This window comes from Poecilia formosa, unplaced genomic scaffold, assembly GCF_000485575.1.
Source record: "Poecilia formosa unplaced genomic scaffold, Poecilia_formosa-5.1.2 Scaffold425, whole genome shotgun sequence".
Lineage (NCBI taxonomy): Eukaryota > Metazoa > Chordata > Actinopteri > Cyprinodontiformes > Poeciliidae > Poecilia > Poecilia formosa.
The window spans coordinates 236,347-258,244 of NW_006800364.1; the positions used below are offsets into that span (position 1 = coordinate 236,347).

The 21,898-nt window shown below is 38.9% G+C and overlaps 1 protein-coding gene across 1 annotated transcript in view; it reads left to right on the forward strand.

Annotated features, from left to right (window-relative positions):
- Positions 1-21,898, forward strand: part of ascc3 (activating signal cointegrator 1 complex subunit 3) — a 376,011-nt gene that overhangs the window by 198,551 nt on the left and 155,562 nt on the right. Inside the window, exons 12-14 of the mRNA XM_007577033.2 lie at positions 632-808; positions 1,061-1,132; positions 10,483-10,617. Of these exons, the coding sequence (XP_007577095.1) occupies positions 632-808; positions 1,061-1,132; positions 10,483-10,617 (384 nt within the window). The remainder of the gene's footprint in view (positions 1-631; positions 809-1,060; positions 1,133-10,482; positions 10,618-21,898) is intronic.

The following is a 21,898-nucleotide window of genomic DNA, read 5'->3' on the forward strand; positions in this document are numbered from 1 at the left end:
TGACAGTGTTATGACAGTCTTATTCAACCCCCTTCAAATAAAGTGTTGCCCAACCTTCCAACAGTTGTCTTAAACATGCGCACAAAGTCAAGTCACATCAATGCACAATCCTCAATACACATCAATGTGAAACACTGTGGATTAAAAATCAAACCTCTCTGGTCAACGCAAACCAGTTCCTTTTGCAACTTTGTATTTGTATGCTCTGAGCATATCATCCTCTTGATAAAATCACAATTCACTTAAAGTTACAAAACTTTAAGTGTCATATTATTTACTGTGGCAATTTTTTTTGCACAGACAAACATGCAAAATTTCCACCACAGTGTGCATGAAATTAAAAGTTAACTTCAAACCTGAATATGCCAAAAATCTTGGGATTAATTGTTTACATAGTCATAAAACACAGTGAAAAACATTAGGAACCACAGAATTAAAGTATTTTAGAGGCCTATAATGCCTCTAGCATTCTTATGAATCCATATTTGTTGTCAGTTTCTACAAATATACACAAGCACCGTTTTTTTTTTTTTCTTTTTGTCTTTCAAGACTTTCCAGGGCTGATTTAGTTCTGTCCACATGGATGAATGTAGAGATCTCTGGTCTAGCTTTAACTCTGTTTGATGGGCAGGTGGAGTCTACCCAGAGTATGATCAGGATCCTGGGACTGTCTGCCACCCTGCCAAACTACCTGGATGTGGCAGCCTTCCTGCACGTCAACCCCTATATCGGCTTGTTCTTCTTTGACAGCCGCTTCAGACCTGTGCCTCTTGGACAAACCTTTGTTGGGATCAAAACCACAAACAAGGTAAATTGTTGGCCATCATGTATTGATAGATGCATGTTTACAACCAAGAATACTGGTGTAATGATACAAGGCTTTAGCTGCATTATTATCTCCATGGTCATTATTATTTGATGTTTGATCATTGGTATTCACAGTAAAGATTAAAAACTGCACAAATGAAGCCTCCCAGTGCCTAAACTTCACTTTTATGATGAAGATGAAACCTTTTAAAGCAACAGCAGATCAGTCACTGTTGTTTTGTGTTCTGCACAGATCCAACAGATTCATGACATGGAAGAGGTATGCTACAGCAAGGTTCTGCAGCAGATTAAAGCTGGACATCAGGTGAGTTCTTTTTAATCTAAACTGAAATATATTTGACATTCATACATTTATCCAGTTCTGAAAATGGCAGAGATTAATCACCTAGAAATAAATGTTATATATACATTTGGCTTATTTAAAGGCATTTTAATTCAGTGTATTTATTTTGCCTTAGAAACGAGTGAATAAATAAATTAAATTAGTGTAGATGTGATTGTGCAGGTATTTGAGTTACAGAAATACCCCCTCCAAAAATAAAATAGTTTACAATAATGCTGGCAGCCTTGCATATCAAATTTCAGACTGATCCTTTGAACAGTTCCCAGCATTACAATACAAAGTCCTCATTTCCAGCTGATGAGTTTAAAAAGGAAAGCACAAAATGTATGAGCTGTCAGCCTTTGCTGAATTCTGATCATCCAGGCTAAGTGTTTGGAGTCTTCAGGTACGCTTCCATTGCAGAAAGCCTTTTAGGAACCGTGGTAGTTTTCTGGGGCAGTTTTTTTGTGTATTCCCACAGGACCTAATCAGACCAAAGTGAATAGAAATCTACACCTAAAAACTTCCCTGATAGGGCCTATTTGACCATAATTATTGTTAAACACATTGAGCTTAAAGATATTTTGTCTGATTTAATGTAGATTAATCTCTCTCTGGACCCCACATTTGTCCCTAGTTCACAACGGCACTGCTGCAGGTGGCTCAATGCTAAGGAACGTAAACAATCTACTGAAACAACCTGATATAGTGGAAAAGAGGGCAAAAAAAACCATTTGAGGATTGGTACAAAGGATTGGAAGTTAACTTCTGGAGGAAAACCCTTCTGGAAGTTAAAACAGTTCCTTATGGCATTGCACTGTGGCAATGCCATAAATGTCCAGGTATTCATATGGTTTAACTTCTTCATACTTTATGTTGTAGACCGATTTTTTTATTTTTTTATTTTTTACAAATACATTTTCTAGAGTGAATCTTGTATTAGCAGCTTGCTTCCTTGAGTCAATAGTTTATTGAACCGCATTCCTTAGAATGTCTCTACCAACTGCACACATCTACTGATTGAAATTCTGGCCTGTTCTTTGTCAAAAAATACCACAAGTTGGTGTCAGATTCAACAGAACTTGTGGATCTCAAATTAAATATATATAAAGTAAAATGTCTAAAAGACTGTTTATTTTAAATAAAGCTAAACTTGTCCTGGAGGAAGCAGCTCTCCATGGGCCTCATGCATAAAGCATACGTACGCACAAAAAATGTGCGGCACCATATTTTACGCACAAGTCAGCATGTATAAAAATTTATTTTACGTCAAAAGTATATGCACACTTTTTTCTGGTGTGAAAATGTGCGACAGCCATACACGCTTTTTCTGTGAAAAATATCAAGATACAAAGCATCAAAACTCACCTAAATCCACTGAAATCTGACTCATTAAGTTATTAAGACCAAGAAGCATCAAACCTGATGTTTTTGTTTTCATGATTTTACTATTTTATTGTTTAAACATAAACGATGAAACTGAACCACATTTATCCACAGACAATAACACGCACACAAAATAAAGAAAATAAAAATAAAAGGATGTGAAAACCTCACTCGAATGTAAATAGTACTTTTCCAAAGTTTTTGTCCCATAAAGATGTAACGCATTGGTCTGTGCTCCAAAGCGCATGAAATGCAACTATGAGGTAATTTCATTCTCACTAAAAAAGAAAACAGGGTTAGATCAGCAGATTAACTCCAAACAGGTTTGATTATTTTTAAGGTGATCAAGGTGTGTAGACAATCACAAGTATATAAGTAGCTACGCAAAGATGAGCCACGTAAATGTGGAGCTTTGGCTCTGATGGAGAACATCGCCAATGGAAAGATTCAGAGGGAGCTTTTAGTCAGAGACCATATTGATCTGCTGAAAAATGATGACGGTTCATTAGAGTTTAGATTGCCCAGACTGATCATCCTGGAGCTCCGAGCAAAACCTAAAGAAGGAGCCGTGCGGTACCGGTGCAACTGCAGTCATCATTCAGTCGAGCCACCCGCTTTGTGAATACGCCTTATGGACATAAAGCATCTTGATTCTGTAAATGTACAACTTATGCACATGATTCTACTATTTAGAATAAATGTCCACATTCCCACTCAAAGACTCTCTGACACGCTGTCTGTCTTTAAATCCCAGCTGAACGCCATGATGTTCAAACAGGCATTTGCATGATCTCTTCATTTTCATTTTTATTTATTTATTTATTTATTCATTCATTCATTCATTCTTTAAAATGTATTAATTTTGTTTTGAGATGACCTTATGTGTCCTGAAAGCACCTTTTAAATAAAATATATAATTATTACTATTATAAATACTTATTTTGCTACAAACAAGGATGTTGCCATGGTTATTGCTTCACGTGGTGGCAGACATCTGGGTATTTATACTAATTTGCATATGTATTTGTGTATTTGTGTACTTATGTATTTGATTTATTAAAGAAAGGTGCACAGCCACATGCATGCGCACGGCTTTTTTACATCTGAATTTTTTTGTGCACTGCACTTTTCTAAATTTGTCCGTACACCAAGTTTTTGTGTGAAAACTGTGCATTCTTTTATGCATGAGGCACCATATTCTTTACTGTTCCCTCGTCTTACCTTTGTGTTATTTTGCTGAGTTATGGGGAAACAACTACAGAATTTCACTATAATCTTTAATAACATCACACAAACAAGCAATAAGAGTAATCTGGCTGGTGGTTTTGATCATACAAATGCATTATTCATAAAATCTAAACTGTTAAAATTTGCTGACAAAGTAAAAATACAAACTGTTATTATCTTGTTTTAAGCCAAAAATAATTCATTACTGGGAAACATTCAAAAGCTCTTCTTTAAAAAGGAAGAATTTTATAATTTAAGGGAAAATGTAAATTCTAAAATTTTAAATTCAGAACTGTAAGAAAAAGCTTGTGTATATCAGTATGTGGGGTGAAGCTGTGGAATGAGTTAAGCATGGAAATCAAGCAATGTCCAAACATAAAATGTTAAAACATAATTTCAGAAGATGGACTTCACTGCATATCAACAAGAGAAATATTTTCTGTTGTTACTGCTATTATCAAGGTAATTGTTACTATTTATTGAAGTTGTCAAGTATTAGTGCATTATGGTATATTCATTTAGAAATAATTTAACATGTTAAAAATGATGGTTGCTTAAACGGGAATGCGATTATGAATGCACTGAACTAGTTATAGGTATGGATCTAGGAAATACTAAGACTGTTAAAACCAAGTTAACATGAATAGTAACTTGTTGGATGATGCTCCATACAGTGTATCACAAATGTGAGTACATCCCTCACATTTCTGCAGATATTTAAGTATATCTTTTCATAGGACAACACTGACAAAATGACACTTTGACACAATGAAAAATAGTCTGTGTGCAGCTTATATAACAGTTTAAAATGTATTCTTCCCACAAAATAACTCTATATAAAGCCAAGAATGTCTAAACTACCAGCAACAAAAGTGAACTTAGTGAAAGTTGCTTAAATATCAATATTTTGCGTGGCCACCTTTATTTACCAAAACTACCTGAACTCTCCTGGACATGGAGTTCACTAGAGCTTCACAGATTAACACTGGATTGCTTTTCTACTCCTTCATGATGACATCACAGAGCTGGCAGATATTCAAGACTTGGCGCTCCCCCACCTTCCACTTGAGGATGCCTCAAAGATGTTCTATTGAATTTACGTCTGGAGACATACTTGGCCAGTCCATCACCTTTACCCTCAGCCTCTTCAGTAAAGTAGTGGTCATCTTAGAGGTGTGTTTGGGGTAATTTTCATGCTGGAACACTGTTCTGTGACACAGTTTCCAGAGGGAGGGGATCATGCTCTGCTTCAATATTTCACAATACATACTGGAGTTTATGAAATGTAAATCCCCATCATCTGCTGCACTCATGCAGCCCCAGATCATGGCATTCCCACCACCATGCTTGGCTGTATGCATCACACTCTTTGTACTCCTCATCTGATTGCTGCCACACATGCTGGAGAACATCTGAACCAAACAAATTAATCTTGGTCTCATCAGACCACAGGACCTGATTCCAGAAATCCATGTCCTTTGTTGACATGTCTTCAGCAAACTGTTTGCAGGCTTTCTTGTGTGCAGACTTCAGAAGAGGCTTCCTTCTGGGGTGACAGTCATGCAGACTAATTTGATGTAGTGTGCGACTTGTGGTCTGAGCACTGACAGGCTGACTTCCCACCTCTTCAATCTCTGCCGCAATGCTGACACCATTCCTGTGCCTGTCTTTCAAAGACAGCATTTGGATGTGATGCTGTCATGGAAAAAAAAATTGCTTTAACAAGAGTCTGGATGAGAAGAAATAAGAAATGTATTAAAACCTTGCAAGGTGAGAACAGAAATACAAGGGAGTCTGTCAAGTCTGCTCTGACCAACAGTGGATCTGGCTTCCTTTTATTTATAGGTTCTGGTCAGAGAAGAGAGGCTTGATTGGACAATAGGTGTGAATCTCTGATTGTGATGTACCAACAATTCTGTGGAGCCCAACCCCAGTGGCCTGACCATTTGTCTATTATTAAGGAAAGGAGTTTGTTACTTAATATATGAAATGCAGTCTCAGTTCTGGGTTGAGGATGTATCACCCCGATTGTCTCCTGGATCACAGACATTCTCTGCTCTTACGTCACACTATGGAAGTCTATAGGAGAGCAGCTTAGCCAATCTCATGATAAAATCATGCAGACACAATGTTCTCATCAGACACAATCTAAAGCACAAGAGGGGTGAGGAGCACATTATAAAATTTTCCATTACAGACGCTGAGTACGTGCACTCAGCTTCTTTGGTCAATCAACATGAGGTCTGTTCTGAATGGACCCAGCTAAAAATGCTGGATGATCTTGGCCACTGTGCTGCAGCTCAGTTCCAGGGTGTTAGCAATCCTCCTGTAACCTTGGCCATCTTCATGTAACACAACAATTTGTGTTTTAAGATTCTCAGAAAGTTGTTTGCCATGAGGTGCCATGTTGGAACTTTCAGTGACCAGTATGAGAGAGTGTGACAGCTACACTACAAAACTGAACACACCTGCTCCCCTACACACACCTTAGGACTAGTAACACTAACTAGTCACATGACATTTTGTGGGGAAAATGACGATGCTCAATTTGGGTATAGTTACGGGTGTAGTCTTTCAGGGGTGTACTCACTTTTGTTGCTGGCAGTTTAAACATTAATGGCTTCATATAGAGTTATTTTGAGGGAAGAATAAATTTACACTGTTATATAAGCTGCACACAGACTACTTTTCATTGTGTCAAAGTGTCATTTTGTCAGTGTTGTCCCATTAAAAGATATAATTAAAAATCTGCAGAAATGTGAGGGGTGTACTCACTTTTGTGATGCACTGTAAGAGGGGTGGTTGTAAAAATGAGTTCATACTTCTACCCACTCCTTTGAAGGTGGACATATACTTTAGTACTGTTCTTCTTTTGTTTTGTTTGCTTTTTTTGGCATTTATTTTGTTTGTGTTTAACTTTGTTTTATTTTTTATTATACTACATTCAAAATAAAGTCAGACTCAGTGGAAAGCCTCTGTAAGCATATCACCACAGAGTTTAGATTGGATTTGATCACAACTTTGGGTCATTCTATGTCATCAATATGCCTAAATCTAATCCATTCCATTTTTGCTGTGGCAGGTTTAGTTGTAGGGTTGTCCTGTATTCTGCTCTGATCTTCCCATCATCTCTGAAGGGTGATGTGTAGTCTTATGCCTCTCCCATGCTTCATCCAAAGCTGAACAGTCGAACCATCGTCTTATGTTAGCAGAACGTATATATTTGCATTCCTTTCCTATGCAGCACAGATCCTCTGACGGGACCCCATGTCCTTGCTGTATCGTCTGTTTTGGTTTAATGAAATGGTCCCAGAGAGAGCAGCGCATTGTTCTGCAGACAGCATCCTCCATGAACAAACACGTTGAAGTTTCCATCCAGGAGGGTATTTTTTAGCCATTTCACAGTCTTTGTAGTTATTTAATGAAGAGTTGTACGAATGTACTTAATTCCTCACCATGTCTGATAAATGTTCTCAAAAAGTATTCATGTCACCTGCAAGTATAAATACCGGCTACTGGAAACGGAATGGTTTAAGTTAAATAGCGACATTATTATTTGAGCACAATTCTGCATAAAAAACGGCTATAATCTTTTGACCTATCACACAAGACACCGCACACAGCTCTGTGTGACTTAGTTTGACCCAAATTGGTCTTGAGAAGGGGAGGCAGTTGCCTCCTGCATCAAAATGGTGCAATTACGCCAGTGGTGGTTTGGGCCGCGTTTGACGTTTGCTTTTTACCCAGGAAGCACATTGGCTAAACCGTGAGTGAAACAGTAACTGTGACTGACTACTATATATTCCATTGAGGGACAGTAACTTTAACATTACATAAACCTTTCTGAACAGGCAAGGGATCACTTTCTCTGTCTATAATCAGACATTAAAGCGACTTGAAACCATTCCTCCCTCCCTGGAATCTCCAGACCCGGGCCCCCATGGGCACCCATCCGGGCCCGGGCCCTAGCTCCCCCTATAGCTCCGCGCCTGCTTTACACCACACTGTTCAGTAGGGGTGCACCAATTTCCTTAATTTTGGAAGATCAGTGATCAGTCGATACTTACATGTGAAGCTGATCTTATCCATCAATCTTATCTACCTCAGCAAAGGTCTAAAAGTCAACCACTGTTCTTTTCTACTCAGCTGTGAGAGAGGTTTCACTGACAGACCGGCCCACTAGTTCATGTCTGCACATTTCCAGTTAACAGTAGACACCCCACTGTTGTCAACTCATCGACTTTCAGCACATCAAGCTTTCTAAAAATCGATAGAGATTGGCGATCAGCCAGAAACTGCAATCAGTGCATCTCTACTCTTCAGTTTTGGTCTTATCTAAGCAAAGAAACATTCATGTTTGCAATGTTCCTAAACGACTCAGAAAACTACAAACAGGATTCTTTTAAGGCTTTCTTCCTGCTATTACTGCATAAAGGTCAGATTTGTTGACTTGATGTCTAATAATCGTCCTTTGGAGAGATTCTACCAACTGAGCTGAAAATTTCTTCTCTGAGTTAAATTCTCTTATTCCAAACCTAGGATTTGGCAGAATAACAGTTGTACTTTCCTCAAAGTAAATGTTAAAACCTTGCGATATTGTTTTAGAGCCTAACTCAGCTTTAAACCTCTCCACAACATTCTCCCCAAAACCCCAAATAATTAGGTTTGTTCTCTAATATTTTCTAACAAACTAGGGTATTCACAGAGCAGCTTTGTTGAGGGATGTGGAACTAAAGAGGGAGTATAAAGTATTCTTTTCACATGTTTCAACTTTTTATGAGGGAGGAAGTTCTAAAAAGGTAGTTTTTTTCATCTTAATACTTATGCATTGCTTTATGTTGATTCATGGAATAACATCCTAATACGATCTATTGTATTTTGTGGGTGTAATTAGAGGTGCACTGATAATTTTGGAGGATTGGTTGTATCTCAACAGTTCTCTGTTGCTCTGCCATCAAAGAGGTTTGACTGATAGACCCGCCCACCAGGTCATGTTGGCACTTTTGCAGTTAACAATAGTGGCCTACTGCAGCCAAATAAACAACTTTCTTGCTGTATTTAGTGGCATTTCAGACAAAAAAAAAAAAATCATTATCGACCAAAATAGTAATCAACAGATAAGGCTTTTTAAAGATTGGTTGAGATTTACAATCAGCCAGAAAGTGCAATGGGTGCATCACAAAGCAGATGTTTCTGGACTGATAGCAGTCGTAGAGGCTGCGTTGTAAATTCTCTACCACAAACCTTGTTTTTCTTATAACCTATCTGAAAATTTCTCAAGGCCTTATTTGCCCCATTGTAGGCCTCCTCATCTTCGTTTCCCCACTCGAACCCATGCACCCCCTTCGTCTCATTCTGCCTCCACTCTGCAGCCTCAGAAGGCCTGTTGGGAACATGAGAATTGCAAATTGAGACTTTGCCATTTAATTTCCATCCGCTGCTGGAGTTGAACTCCCTAACAAGCACTGTTTTTATCCTGCTGATTTTATCACAAGTACACTCTCTCGCACACTCACACTTTCCCTTCTCTTAGACAGACCCTTATGATGAAGCATCTTGATCATCCACCACCAGGAAGCTTTTTCTTTTATTAGCATGTTTAAATACACTGCTTCAGTCCACCTTCCATGTTTTAGCTGCTGAGTCCACTGCACAACTGGGAAGACCCCTTCTTCACTCAATATTAAATTGTCAAGAAGTGGCGCTGACGTATATTAATTTCATCATGGTGCATATGATGGATGAAATTTCCTTTATGATTTCCCAGCATCCTCTGGGAAGCATGCTGCCAGAACAAAGTTTAATAAGCTGAGAATCTGGCACTTACGTTTCCACACAGCTCAGTGGTGCTGATAAAACACCTCCAATAAATAACATTTGCTACAGTGTTCCCTCAGGACTGTGTGTGTTGGAACAAGCACATAGCTCACTGCTCCTGCTGCATGTCTCTGCAGTCAGCTACTCTCCTTTGCTCTTCTAGATCTTCATTGGATAAACAAACACAAAAGCTCCTCAAAAGTAAAAAACATTGTAAAACGTTTTTTCATTTACTGTCATGAAAAATGCAAGTTGTCAGAAGACTTTTGCTTCCTTTTTCTTCTTTCCCATTCTGATATCACTTCACATACTTAGTAAAGGCTAAGCTGTGAGGTTCTAGGGTTGTTTGTCTGGTGGGAGATGGACTGAAGATAAAAACAAATCAAATTTCAAAAAGGGACAAAATTCCAAATTCTAGGGGTACAGTTCACAATGTCTCCATTGAAGCTAAAGTATATTTAAACATTAGAATATTTGTTTTCATTGAACACCAAAGCAAAACAATTTTTGTTTTATGTAGTGTCTTTTAAAAGCATTTACATCCCTTCCCCACTTTTGTCCCATTACAGATTAATTGTATTTCCATAGCATTTTTGTGACCAAGTATTTTGTACTAAACTGTGAATTAGAAGGAAAATTATGCATGATTTTTAAAGTTTTGAAAAATAAAAATCTGAAAAGTCAGGCATGCATTTTTATTAGGCCCTCCTTACTAATAAAATCAAGTGCAACCATTTGTAGAAGTTGCCAAATGAATATTGGACACAAAATAAACAAAGTTCACCTGTATGTGAGTATGAAAGAACTCTGTTGGGGCCAGATATGTTTTCAAACTTTCAATTGTGAATCAGTTGTTCCTTTTTGCATTGCTTTAATTTTTATTCTGTATGTTTGTTGAACAGGTCATGGTTTTCGTTCATGCTCGAAATGCCACAGTGAGGACAGCTTTTGGGTTGATAGAGATCGCAAAAAACCGAGGAGAAATCTGTTTCTTTCAGCCAGACCAGGGCTCAGACTATGGCCAGTGTGAGAAACAGGTAAAACAAAAAAAAACACATTTTATGAGATTTAAGTCTTTTCCAGGTAAGTTGCGACAGCATTTATTTTTTTCCCTCCTTGATGTCCAATAAACTAATGCTTGAAAAGCCTCTTTAATAAAGTAACTGTAAAAAGTAAAGCACAGGTGCTGGTCTTAAAATCAGAATATTATGAAAAAATTGATTAAAATCAGTAATTCCATTCAAAAAGTGAAATGTGTATATTACATGCATTCATTCCAAACTGAATGATATATTTCAAACGTTTATTTGATGATTATCACTGACAACTAATGAAAACTCCAAATTCAATATATCAGAAAATTTTAATATTATGAAAAAGTTAAATATTGAAGACCCCTAGTGCCACACACTAATCAGCTAATTAACTTAAAACACCTACAAAGGCTTTTAAATTATCTCTCAGTCTAGTCTCTGATTAAAGTAAATCTTGTACTTCCTTTGGAAATTAAGATCACAGAATCTGGAGGAAGAGAGGAGTGGCACAGAATCCACATTGCTTGAGGTTCAAAGTTTCCACAGTCAGTGATGGTTTGGGTGCCATGTCATCTGCTGATGTTGATCCACTGTTTTTTGAGGTCCAAGGTCAACACAGCCTTGGAAGTTTTTAGAGCACTTCATGTTTCCTGCTGCTCACCAATTGTCTGGAGATGCAGATTTAATTTTCCAACAGGACTTGGCACCTGCACACATTACCAAAGCTGCCAGCACCTTTTTAAGGACCACGATAACCCCATGGAAACCCCGTAGAAAATCTATGGAAGAGGAACATTTGATTTGCCAGACCCAACAATTCAGAAGAACAGAAGGATTCTGAAGGATTCAGAAGAATCTGAACAGAGCAACCTAGGCTCTAGTAACACCTGAGCAGTGCCACAGACTGATGGACTCCATGCCACGCCGCATTGCTGCAGTAATCTGGGGAAAAGGAACCCCAACTAAGCACTAAGTGCTGAACATGCTCATACTTTTCATGTTCATACTTTTCAGTTGGCCAATATTTCTAAAAGTCCTTTTTAGTATTGGCCTGAAGTAATATTGTAATTTTCTGAGATACTGAATTTGAGGATTGCATCAGTTGTGAGTTATAATCATCAACATTAAAATAAACAATTGAAATATATCAGTCTGTATGTAACAAATGAATAAAAGTTTCTCTTTTTGACTGGAATTGCTGAAAATAAAAAAAAAATAAATCAACTTTTTCATGGTATTCTAATTTTATAACCAGCACCTGTACTTGTACCCCAAAGTGCTTCACACTACATTTATACACACATTCACACACTGATGGTGAGCCACAGCTGCATTGAGGCAGTCTGATGCAATGATCACCACCAGCAGGCAAGGTGAGTGAAGTGTCTTGTCCAAGTCAGTGTGCATGGTTCTGTTAGCAGACTCTGAGTCAATAAGGTAACATTATGATGGGCCTTTATTTTTTATTATTTATTTGTTAAGTTTCTCCATTTAGAACAAACTTCAGAGTCGCCTGTGTGAGTACCATGACACAAAGGAATAAAGAGGAAATCTCACACACACCACAGGCCGCGCCATGGTCCCTTTTTCTAAGTGTAGTGAAAAGAGAGACAATCAGAACTAGCAGTGTGTACATATAATTATAATAGCAACGATCCATGCTTTATCACCATGATTTTGGGGGGTCGACATGTTTAGTGCTTTTTGTCACAGGTATCTGAAAATGTCTAGAGTCCCTTTTCTTTCTTTCTTTTTTTTCTTACTTGATTCTTCAGAAGGTCAGATGTATTTTGATGGCATGTTCATCCACTGCTGGTTTTCTAATGTGGAAATGTCTCATATTGTGTATAATAAATGGTAAATTGTCTGTATTTGTATAGTGCTTTATCAAGTCCAGAGGACCCCAAAGTGTTTCACACTCCATGCAGTCATGCACATATTCACATACTCACACACCGATGGTGGCAAGCTACTGGATAGTAGCAATAGCTGTGCTGGGGTAGACTGACAGAGGGCAGCATTTGGCATGGCTAGCAAAATTCAGCTCAGAACCGTCACACACTTAAACTTTTAGCTCTACCTATTCTGGTTTCCAGGTCCTTATTATTTTTATTTTGTCAGTTGGTTAATCATAGACATATGTAGCAACACAGAAAAATATGTGAATATATCTCAAAAACAAACTATTTGTCCATAAAAGAATGCTTCTGTTTTTATCCTCGTCCCACTTGTTTCTAGTATTGAGGACTAACATACTGCAGTTTGGGAACGCTGGATGTTTTGATGAACAGCTTATAATCACTGTGTGTGAGCCTTTACTCATAGTTTCAGACGTATATTACATGCAGTGTGGGCATGAAGAGAGTGTGTGTAATTAATGGTCTCTGTGCTGGAAGAGTACACAGAGGTGGAGCTTTATTCTTTCTCAAAGGACAGTCAGACTCTAACTCCCATCCCCATTTTTGAATCTCCTGCAACAGAAGCCACAGTGATAAATTTAGTAACCTTTTCCCCTATTCCCTGGGGCTGGGCCAAGATTGATGTGCTTCTAATCTCTTCTCTATTTAAATTGGATATGTATACAAATCAGATCACTTTTCATGCTTTGTAAAACTGGAAACAGAACAGATTAGTGAACTAAAAATGGTGCATTGTGTCCTGGTTAGTCTCTGAAACTGTACTTTTAAAGTACTTCTGCAATACTCTGCAGTTTATGTGCATAATTTTTTTTTATTTAATAATGTGTAATGTCCACTCCATTAATTTAACTTTAAATGTGTTTTCTTTCTCAGTCTGCACTGCCAGAGGAAGGGGCATCAGGATGACTCCACTTTAAACCCACACAGAGATAATGCACTGCTTATTTGCTCTCTGGAAATTGCTCCGCATAAATATTTATAGGTGTTTTTTAATCTCCAATATGCATGTGCAGTGAAATAATGACCCTCTAAGGTCACTCAAATAATTTAGCATTTATTTATCCAGCTTTAGATTATTTATTTTTCTCTCTTCTACCCATGTTATTTAATTGGCTTTATCTCCGGGGTTGAAGAGGCTGTCAGTCAAGCTTAAATATCTGAATTTTCCCTCTAGAGCCAGTTATTAAAAGCAGTTTTTCTGTCTGAGCTGCGCAAATAATCCACACTAAGACCAAAATGGCCACATTCAAAAAACACACTGAAATAAAGCTTTTTCCTCATGTTTCTACACTTGATATTTAAATTTTGCACCATGAAGAGAAAAACTGTGTGTGAAGAAGAAACAGAAAAGTATGATGCCTGTCTTTTCTGCAACATTTACACATTACTTTTTCTCTCCACTGATTGCACAGAGCAAGCGGCTTTTTAATTTGAATATGCGACATGTGATGTCAGAGTTTGTTTAAAACTGGTCTTGGCACTCTTGCCTTAGTGAATGCTTTATACTTACTGTAAATCAATATACAATGACTGCTTTGTTGGTTTGAGTCCTGAGAGCTGCTTTGAAAAATTATCATGCTTGTAGTGTCCTACAATGAATATAGCACCTAGATTTAAATCAAATTTGTTTGCAACACTTAAATTACATTTCAGTTTAGTCTTTCACACACTTGTTACAAATCCTTCATCATTAGAATCTCTTTGGCTCTGCAGAAATTGCCCTCTGCTTCTGGCTGTTTTTTTTTTTTCTTTTTCATCCAGTTTTCATTTCACTTTTGGACAATGATCTTGTGATCATTGTCACAAAGAAACCACTTCTGTCCCAAAAAACATAAGCAGGCTGAGGTTGTAAAACCAGAACAAGGGTGGACAGTAAGACAAAATTAACCGTTTGTTGGAGCATCTACAGTTTGCTTAGTGAAAAGAACTGTTGACTCCAAAGTACAAACATGCTTTATGTCACTGCCAAATCTGACCATGAGTCCTTTTTATAATTCAGGATATGTAAAAAACTGAAGAACAGCGTTGCACTGTTGATTGGCTTTTGTTGGATTTATATAAAACAATCCAATCAAGCCTTCTACTGGTCTTTGGGGTCTCTGGATGTATATTTTTTAATAGGACAATCCATTGTTTATAATTTTAGTCTGTCATTTGCAGAACTTAAGTGCTATATGTAACAAGGCCAGAATGAGGCTTGGTCAGACAGAAATGATTTAAGTAATACCTCACACTTTTTTTTACATGCTGTGAGAGTGAACAAGGCAGGAACACAAATGTTCCAGCAAACTTCTCTTTCTTTGTCTTTTATGTTGCTGGCAGCCTACCAACCCACTTTCTGCAGACCAGACTGAGAGGATACCTGAAAGGACTACTGAGGCGAGCTTGTCCGCAACCTGCTTTCCGGCTTGAACATAGCCGTCACGTGTCATCCCAGTGCTGATTATAACCATCATGAGCCCCACTGAACCCAGACAATTTCATGGCACCGCAAACATGGGGGATCGATGAACTTTGGTAGCAATGTCGTTCTGCCTTCCTTGAAGGCTCGGGGAATGATTCCACTGACCAACCACGTTGTGAATAGCCACGCCAGTTGCTCACCCCAAGGATCCCAGTTCAGCAAACCTTTTTTGCTGATCCTGTCTGGGCCTGGGGCTGTGCCGTTTTCCATTTTGGTTAGGTTTTCCATCACCTCTGCAGCCAGGATGGGTTTGTAGAACTCCCAGTTGTCAGAGACTAAGTCCGTTCAGAACTCCCCAAGTCCGTGGAACTGCCCTCCGACTTCCCATCTCTCACAAAACGCTTCGTAGATCTGGTCCGCCGGCAGGGGGCATTCCTGGCTCTCGGCACCATCGAGGATCCTTGCCCTGAGCCTGGCCTGGTCCCTTGAAAACCAAAACTGGCACTCTCAGTACTCACCCCTTCGTTGGGCAAGGTATCTTACCCAACCCTTCACTTGGTTCTGCTCTCAAACGGGAGGACGGGCCTTGCCGTTCCGCTCCCCTCCCACACCCACTCTAGAGATGATTTCAGACGCTGAGGATTCGATCAGCAAAGGGTTCTGATCTACGCCCCTAACCAATGCAGTGATTGGTTAGGAACGTAGTGGGGCTGCCCAACTGGAATAACTGTATCACCATCATCACCATGGTCTTCCACTGTAACTTAAGCAGATTGGACAGGCTTCCATTATGTGCAGTAGGGCTCTCATAGCTGCAGTCTCTAGCTTCAATGCAGACTAAAAGCTCTCCTTCCACCAGTGTTTCCAGAAAGATATCTTTGCTTGTGGTTCCTTCTGACTATTTACCTTGAAGTCGGTACATTATTTGTTTTTACATTCAAGAGAACAGTCCTGCCCCATTATTATTAGTACACTTGTGTCCTTTTATTTGCTGACAAAATTGCATTTCCAAAAGTAATACTTGGATGTTTAATCATCTTTATTCATTTTATAAATTTATCATGATTTTAAAGAAAATGACTTTTTTTTTTAACAAAAGGAATTTAAAAATTGTATAAAAGTGAAAACTGATTTCTTCAAAAAATCATTTTAAATCATATTAAATATAAAATAGGTAAATATTCACCTCCTATAAGTCAATATTTAGTAGATACACTTCACAGATTGCCATTGGAATGCATTCCACTCCTCCATGACGACATCACAGATCTGGCAGATGCACTTTTGGCTGTTATCACAAAACTTTAGTTACATTATAGCTCTGCTTAAGGGCCAGTGGGAATGTGTTAGGATACACCCATAACCATTTCATTAGTATTACTAAATGAAATATATGATGAAATAATAATCAGATTTTATGTATTGAATTAATTTATTTCCTAAGGTGTCCCTCTTGCTTCATCCAAATACTAAAATGATTTTATAGACTTGTAAGAATAAACAAAATCTAAATTAACCATGTTGTCTGACTTAAAGGTACAGTGTGTTTGGAATCAGTTTCAGAATATGACTTGCATTTGGGAAGCATCTGGACAAACTTCTCACAGGCACTCTTTAAATTTGCTTGCTTTGACTTAAACAATCCACCCTCTTCTCCTCAACTATCTCCACACTCTTCAAACACAAAGACAAAGAGAGATGGGCAGATTTTCAGTGGAGGATAAGAGACACCTTGTGGTCCCATAGCTGTGATGCACATTGTTTTATAGGTCTGTCTCTGTTTTTAGAGGGCTTTAAAGCTTCACCTCTCACACCTTCTAAGAGGCTTTAAACAGAGAATGCATGGCATAGCATAGAGTGTTTTCTATTAAAAGAGCAGTTTTTAGCAGTGATAATATGAAGCTACAGAGATTTAAACTGATGAGAATTTTGCTGTTGTGGACATCATTCTCTTCAATTCTTTGTATCTCTGGTCTTTGTTGAAGAGCAGCTTTCATGTGTTTTTTAAAAAGATCCACTGATGCCTCTGAGTTGGAAGCCCCTAGAGACTCTGCACATCACCAGACAAGGCTTGTTAATGTTATGGTTTCTTTTCATTTGATGCTATTTTTACAGCTCAAGTCCACTGCCTGTCCTCTTACTGCTTGAGTTTGTGACAACATGTCATCTGTCCAAACTCGCTCCTCAAAGCGCTGATCAACAACAAATGAGCCACACCTCAATGGCTGCTTGAAACAGGAGTGACAAACACACCTACTGTACTACAAAACATATTTCCATAATTAGAAAAAGGCTTTTTGTAAGATGGTGGGAGAGTGAAAAGAAAATAGTGTGAAGTACTCCTCCATCCTGCCTGACTGTTCTGGCACGACAGCTCATCTGGAGTCTCATGCCCTCAGGGGGAGCAGTCTTGCATGTTATCGTGTTATTGCAAACAGTTGCACTTCCATTTTCTTCTTTCATTTCCTGCTCATCAGTGTTAAAACATTGAAGTGTACCTCTAACCATGATCTACAACAAAAAACTTGTCTTTTCCTTCAAGTCAAAAGTAAAAACAGTAGTATTGTCAGTCACAAACACCTCATTTATGTTTGTTGTTAAACTATGAATGCAGAAAGATGCAGACTTTTGCCCCTGATATTCTCAGCTCTACTTTGCTGAATCCTGTTTTCAAGCAGCTCTGGTTTGCTTCCTTGCTGCACTTTAATTTGCACAATTGCATTATTTTTTGTTTTCATGTAAGTTGAAGTTTGTCATGGTGCTGGATGTTGACGCTTGGGACAAAGGCTCAGGGAGACAGCGGCTTGATGTTTTATGTTTATTTCTCATCTTAACACCCAGAAATCGTGGTCGGACTCGGAGGTACAGCTTAGTCCGCACTCAAAAAAACATCCAAAAACGGAGCTCACTTCTTAAAACTAAACTAAACTCGGAGCTACTCCTTTCCTATTCACACGACCAGACGACGATCCCGCGCCACCACAAGGTGTGCGCTGACTTAAAAAACAAGGGGAACAGGTGAAGGAAGTTACTAATCAACGGGAGACACAAGAGGGTAAATGAAACTAAGGACCAGATAAACATGGAAACGCAGCATAAATCCTAAACACAGCAAGAGAATACCATAAAGACACAGAAAAAACCCAAATATAACTGACTTTGTGACAAAGTTAAGCTTATTTCTTCCTCTCTTTTTATTTTGTTTAGCTTTATGTGTAGAGCTCAGTTACATCACAGGTCAGTTAGTTTTTTGAAAATGCAATAATTCTACTAAGGTATATAAGGGAGATTGGAAAATTGCAGACATATTTTTAGGACCCTGCAATGCTAAATCTGGTTGCTAAAACAAAGCAGTGCAACATAGCCCAATATATTTGTTTTTATCTTTGATATCAGCAAAATATATTATTTAAAAGCAAACAAGAACATATTTTCTCAATACTCTGTATCTACATTTATGTTTCCATTTAGAAATATATTGCATCTTGTAAGTGTTTTTGCAGTGTTTCTTCTTCATACCTCTGATACTGTTGTTAACACATTTTGATCACCATCTAAGTTAGGATTTTAAGAACAAAACATTTTGTGGAATGATCAACACAATTCTGATAACCCATTCTAATAACATGGTGGTGCCCTTACCACCACCTCCATGGTCTGCGGTGGTGGGAAGGCCCGGTGGTAGATGAGATTCACCTGAGATTCCTTCAAGTTCTTGATGTTCTGGGGTTGTTTTGACTGACACGACTTTGCAATATTGTGTGGTTATTGGAGGTAGTTCCCCTGGATTGGCAGACAGGGGTCTACATGGCAACTACATGGACATCACACTCCTAGATTTCATCCCAAAAAAGAGAGGATAACTTATCAAGCTGCCATTGTTGCGTTCCAAAGTGTACAGTTCAGTGCGATGCAACTCTACTTTGAGTTTCTTTTCATTCCCTAAAGATGATGAGTTGAGGAAGAAGTGGATTGTCGACATTCAACAGGATTATTTTGTGATTATGAATCACACTGAGGTCTGTAGTCGTCATTTTGTGCCAGCTGAAATGAGGGAGCCATCAAACCCACAAGAATGACATCTGTTCCTGTTAATTTTGAATGGAGTAATATCCAGCTTCCAATCCCTCGCCCTGGTGTTTAAGAATGGTGACAGAGTCCAAATTCTCCAAAGAATGGACAGGAGGAGGAAATGGAAGTTGTACATCCTGACTATGACTAGTGCTCGTCCTCTGCAGTGCTAGGTGCATTGGATTTAGCCAGGGGTGAAAGTAGTTTTAAGTTCTTGGAGGTTATTTGTTGTGGTAGTCACTGTGAAGGCCTCTTTCAACTCACTTTAACTTAAAATTAAGTTGTCTACATAGAGAGATGAGTTGATGGTTTCTACTGCTTCTGGTTCTTCTGACTGATATTGTCTCAGATGTTTCCTTATAGTAGCTGCTAGTAAGAATGGGCTTGATGAAGCTCCAAACACCACTCTTGTCATTCTGAACACAAGCAAATGTTCATCTGTGTCATTGGTATGTGGTCCTGAGAACCACAGAAATTTCTCTGATGGCAAAATTTGCAGAAATGCCCTTTTAATGTTGGCAATATGATGTAGCCTGAATTTCAGCAGAACATTCATCTAGTCTGGGTTTAGATTAGGGCCTGTTATGAGAGAGTAATTGAGGGATGGGCTTCCATCCAGAAGAAGCATCAAACAAAACCCTTAGTGTTGTTGCCTTGTCTTCTCATCACTGCATGATGAGGCAAATAGTGTGTCACACTGCTTGCAACAATTTCCTCTCTTGGCCATTTCCTCAGCCATTCCTTCCTTTAAGTAGTTCTCCACTACTTCATGGTATCTGTTGTACAGCACATCTTTCTTTAGTTTTCTTTTCAAACTCAACAGTCTTTTGCAATGTGGTAGTTGTCTTGGAGGGGGGGAGTATGTTTGTTGCCATGGGAACTCCACTTTTTAACGTCCATCCTTAAAAGTGGAAGTTTCCTCAAACCATTGCAACACTTCCAGATCTTCTGGGCTTTCTGGCTTCTCATTTGTGATTCCCAGGGACTCAAGTTCCCAGAATGCATGGAGCTGTTTGTCAATCTGGGTGTCTTCATTGAACTGAATGTGCATGCATGTTTTTTTCTGCCAAACTGGACATTACTAATGGGCCTTGGATCGCCCAACCAAAGCACTCTCAAGAACTACCAAACTCTCTGTTAGTCTCTCTATATGGCCTGTTACTACTTGTCAGTGATATGCATATATATAAATTATCTCGCTTTCAAAGAGCTTGGTTACTGTGAATAGCAGTCTCATATTGGCTCCAAAATTCTTGCCATAAGCTGACATTTTGTCAACTATTGGCTGAGGCAGCCTCACTGTAGCATTACTGTGCTGTGTGGAATTTGTGTTGATCTCATTCACTTGCACCTGTTGGGGCTCTATACTCATAATTTCCAACGTGAATGCACTTTGCACATTCATTCATACTGATTATGCGGTCGTTACACTCCTCTGCAAGTGCTGCCTCCACCTCCACTTGTGGAGTGTCCAGTGGAGTGTGCTCCTCAGTAGGGCAGTTCAGTCCCCCTTTGCCATTAGCATAGTCAGCATTTCCTGCACACATCTGACGACCGGGTCTTCCTATAATAATTCCCTATCAATCTGATTCAGTAGTCGCATAGTGGAACTCTGTATTGTCCGGTGTTCTTTCAATATGCTGTTCTCCACTGTCCTGTCGCCCCATGCCGCTTCCATCTTTCCATCATAGCTCCTGCGTCCATGTTTTTGGCACCAAAAAAATGTTGTATATTCAGCTAATTCAAAGACAAAAATGAGTCAAAAGCCTTATTCAGTTTGAGACAAATTGACAAGATGTCAATTTTTCTGGGAATGTGCTCCCTCTATAACCGATTTTGATAACTTCTTAATTGATTCCTACCATCAGTCAGGGTGTAGCTGACAACCTTAAGAGACCTATTGTCATCTCTGAGCTCAATGAGGCAGTCAAGTCCCTGCAGGGCAGCAAAGGTTCAGGCTCTGAGGAGTATGCTTGTGAGCTTTATAGAATATTTTGGGACAAGCTTTCTCCGCTACTTTTAGAGGGATACAATGAATCTTTGACCTCTGTGCACCTACCTCAGACTCTTAATGAGGCAGTTATTATTTTACTTACATATTTGGTTTTGGGGAGCATTTCCTGACTTGGTTTAGGCTACTCTATTCTGACCGCTATGCCTCAAATAATATTAAATCTGACTATTTTTCAATCAATCAAGTTTATTTGTAGAGCACATTTCAGCAACAAGGTAGTTCAAAGTAAGTGCTTTACATCATAAAAACACACACACACAAAAGAAAAAAACACAAAGTTGTAGAGCATACAGTCAACAATTGTCAAGTGCCATGGTTACACATCAGAATTTTGATTAATGTTTCATTCATAATGTTTCAAAAGCAACTTAAAAACTCAGATTTGTTCCTGTAATCTGGGGTTTTAGTCCAGATTAAAGGAAGTCTGTGTTTTGGCTGATTTACAATTTTCTGGAAGTTTGTCTCAATCGCTCAACATGTCAGGGCTGCCCATTGAATCCGTTATTAACAGTTGAACCCCTCTGCGACAGACTGGCGACCTGTCCAGGGTGTATCCCACCTCTCGCCCAGAACGTTAGCTGGAGATAGGCACCAGCAACCCTCCCAACTCCACTAAGGGACAAGGGTGTATATAAAATGGATGGATGGAGTTGAACCCCTCGCAATTGTGCTCAGATCTATTATGGGTATTAACTTTTTTAGATTTCTATTCCTGCTGTTCTTACCTCTGTAGATTTGGTTAACTGTCAGGCTATAAACCAGTGGTTCTTAACCTGGGTTCGATCGAACCCCAGGGGTTCGATGAGTCGGTCTCAGGGGTTCGGCGGAGCCTCTGCCGCGGAGGTAAAGAGACACTTATATAAAGTCGTGATGACG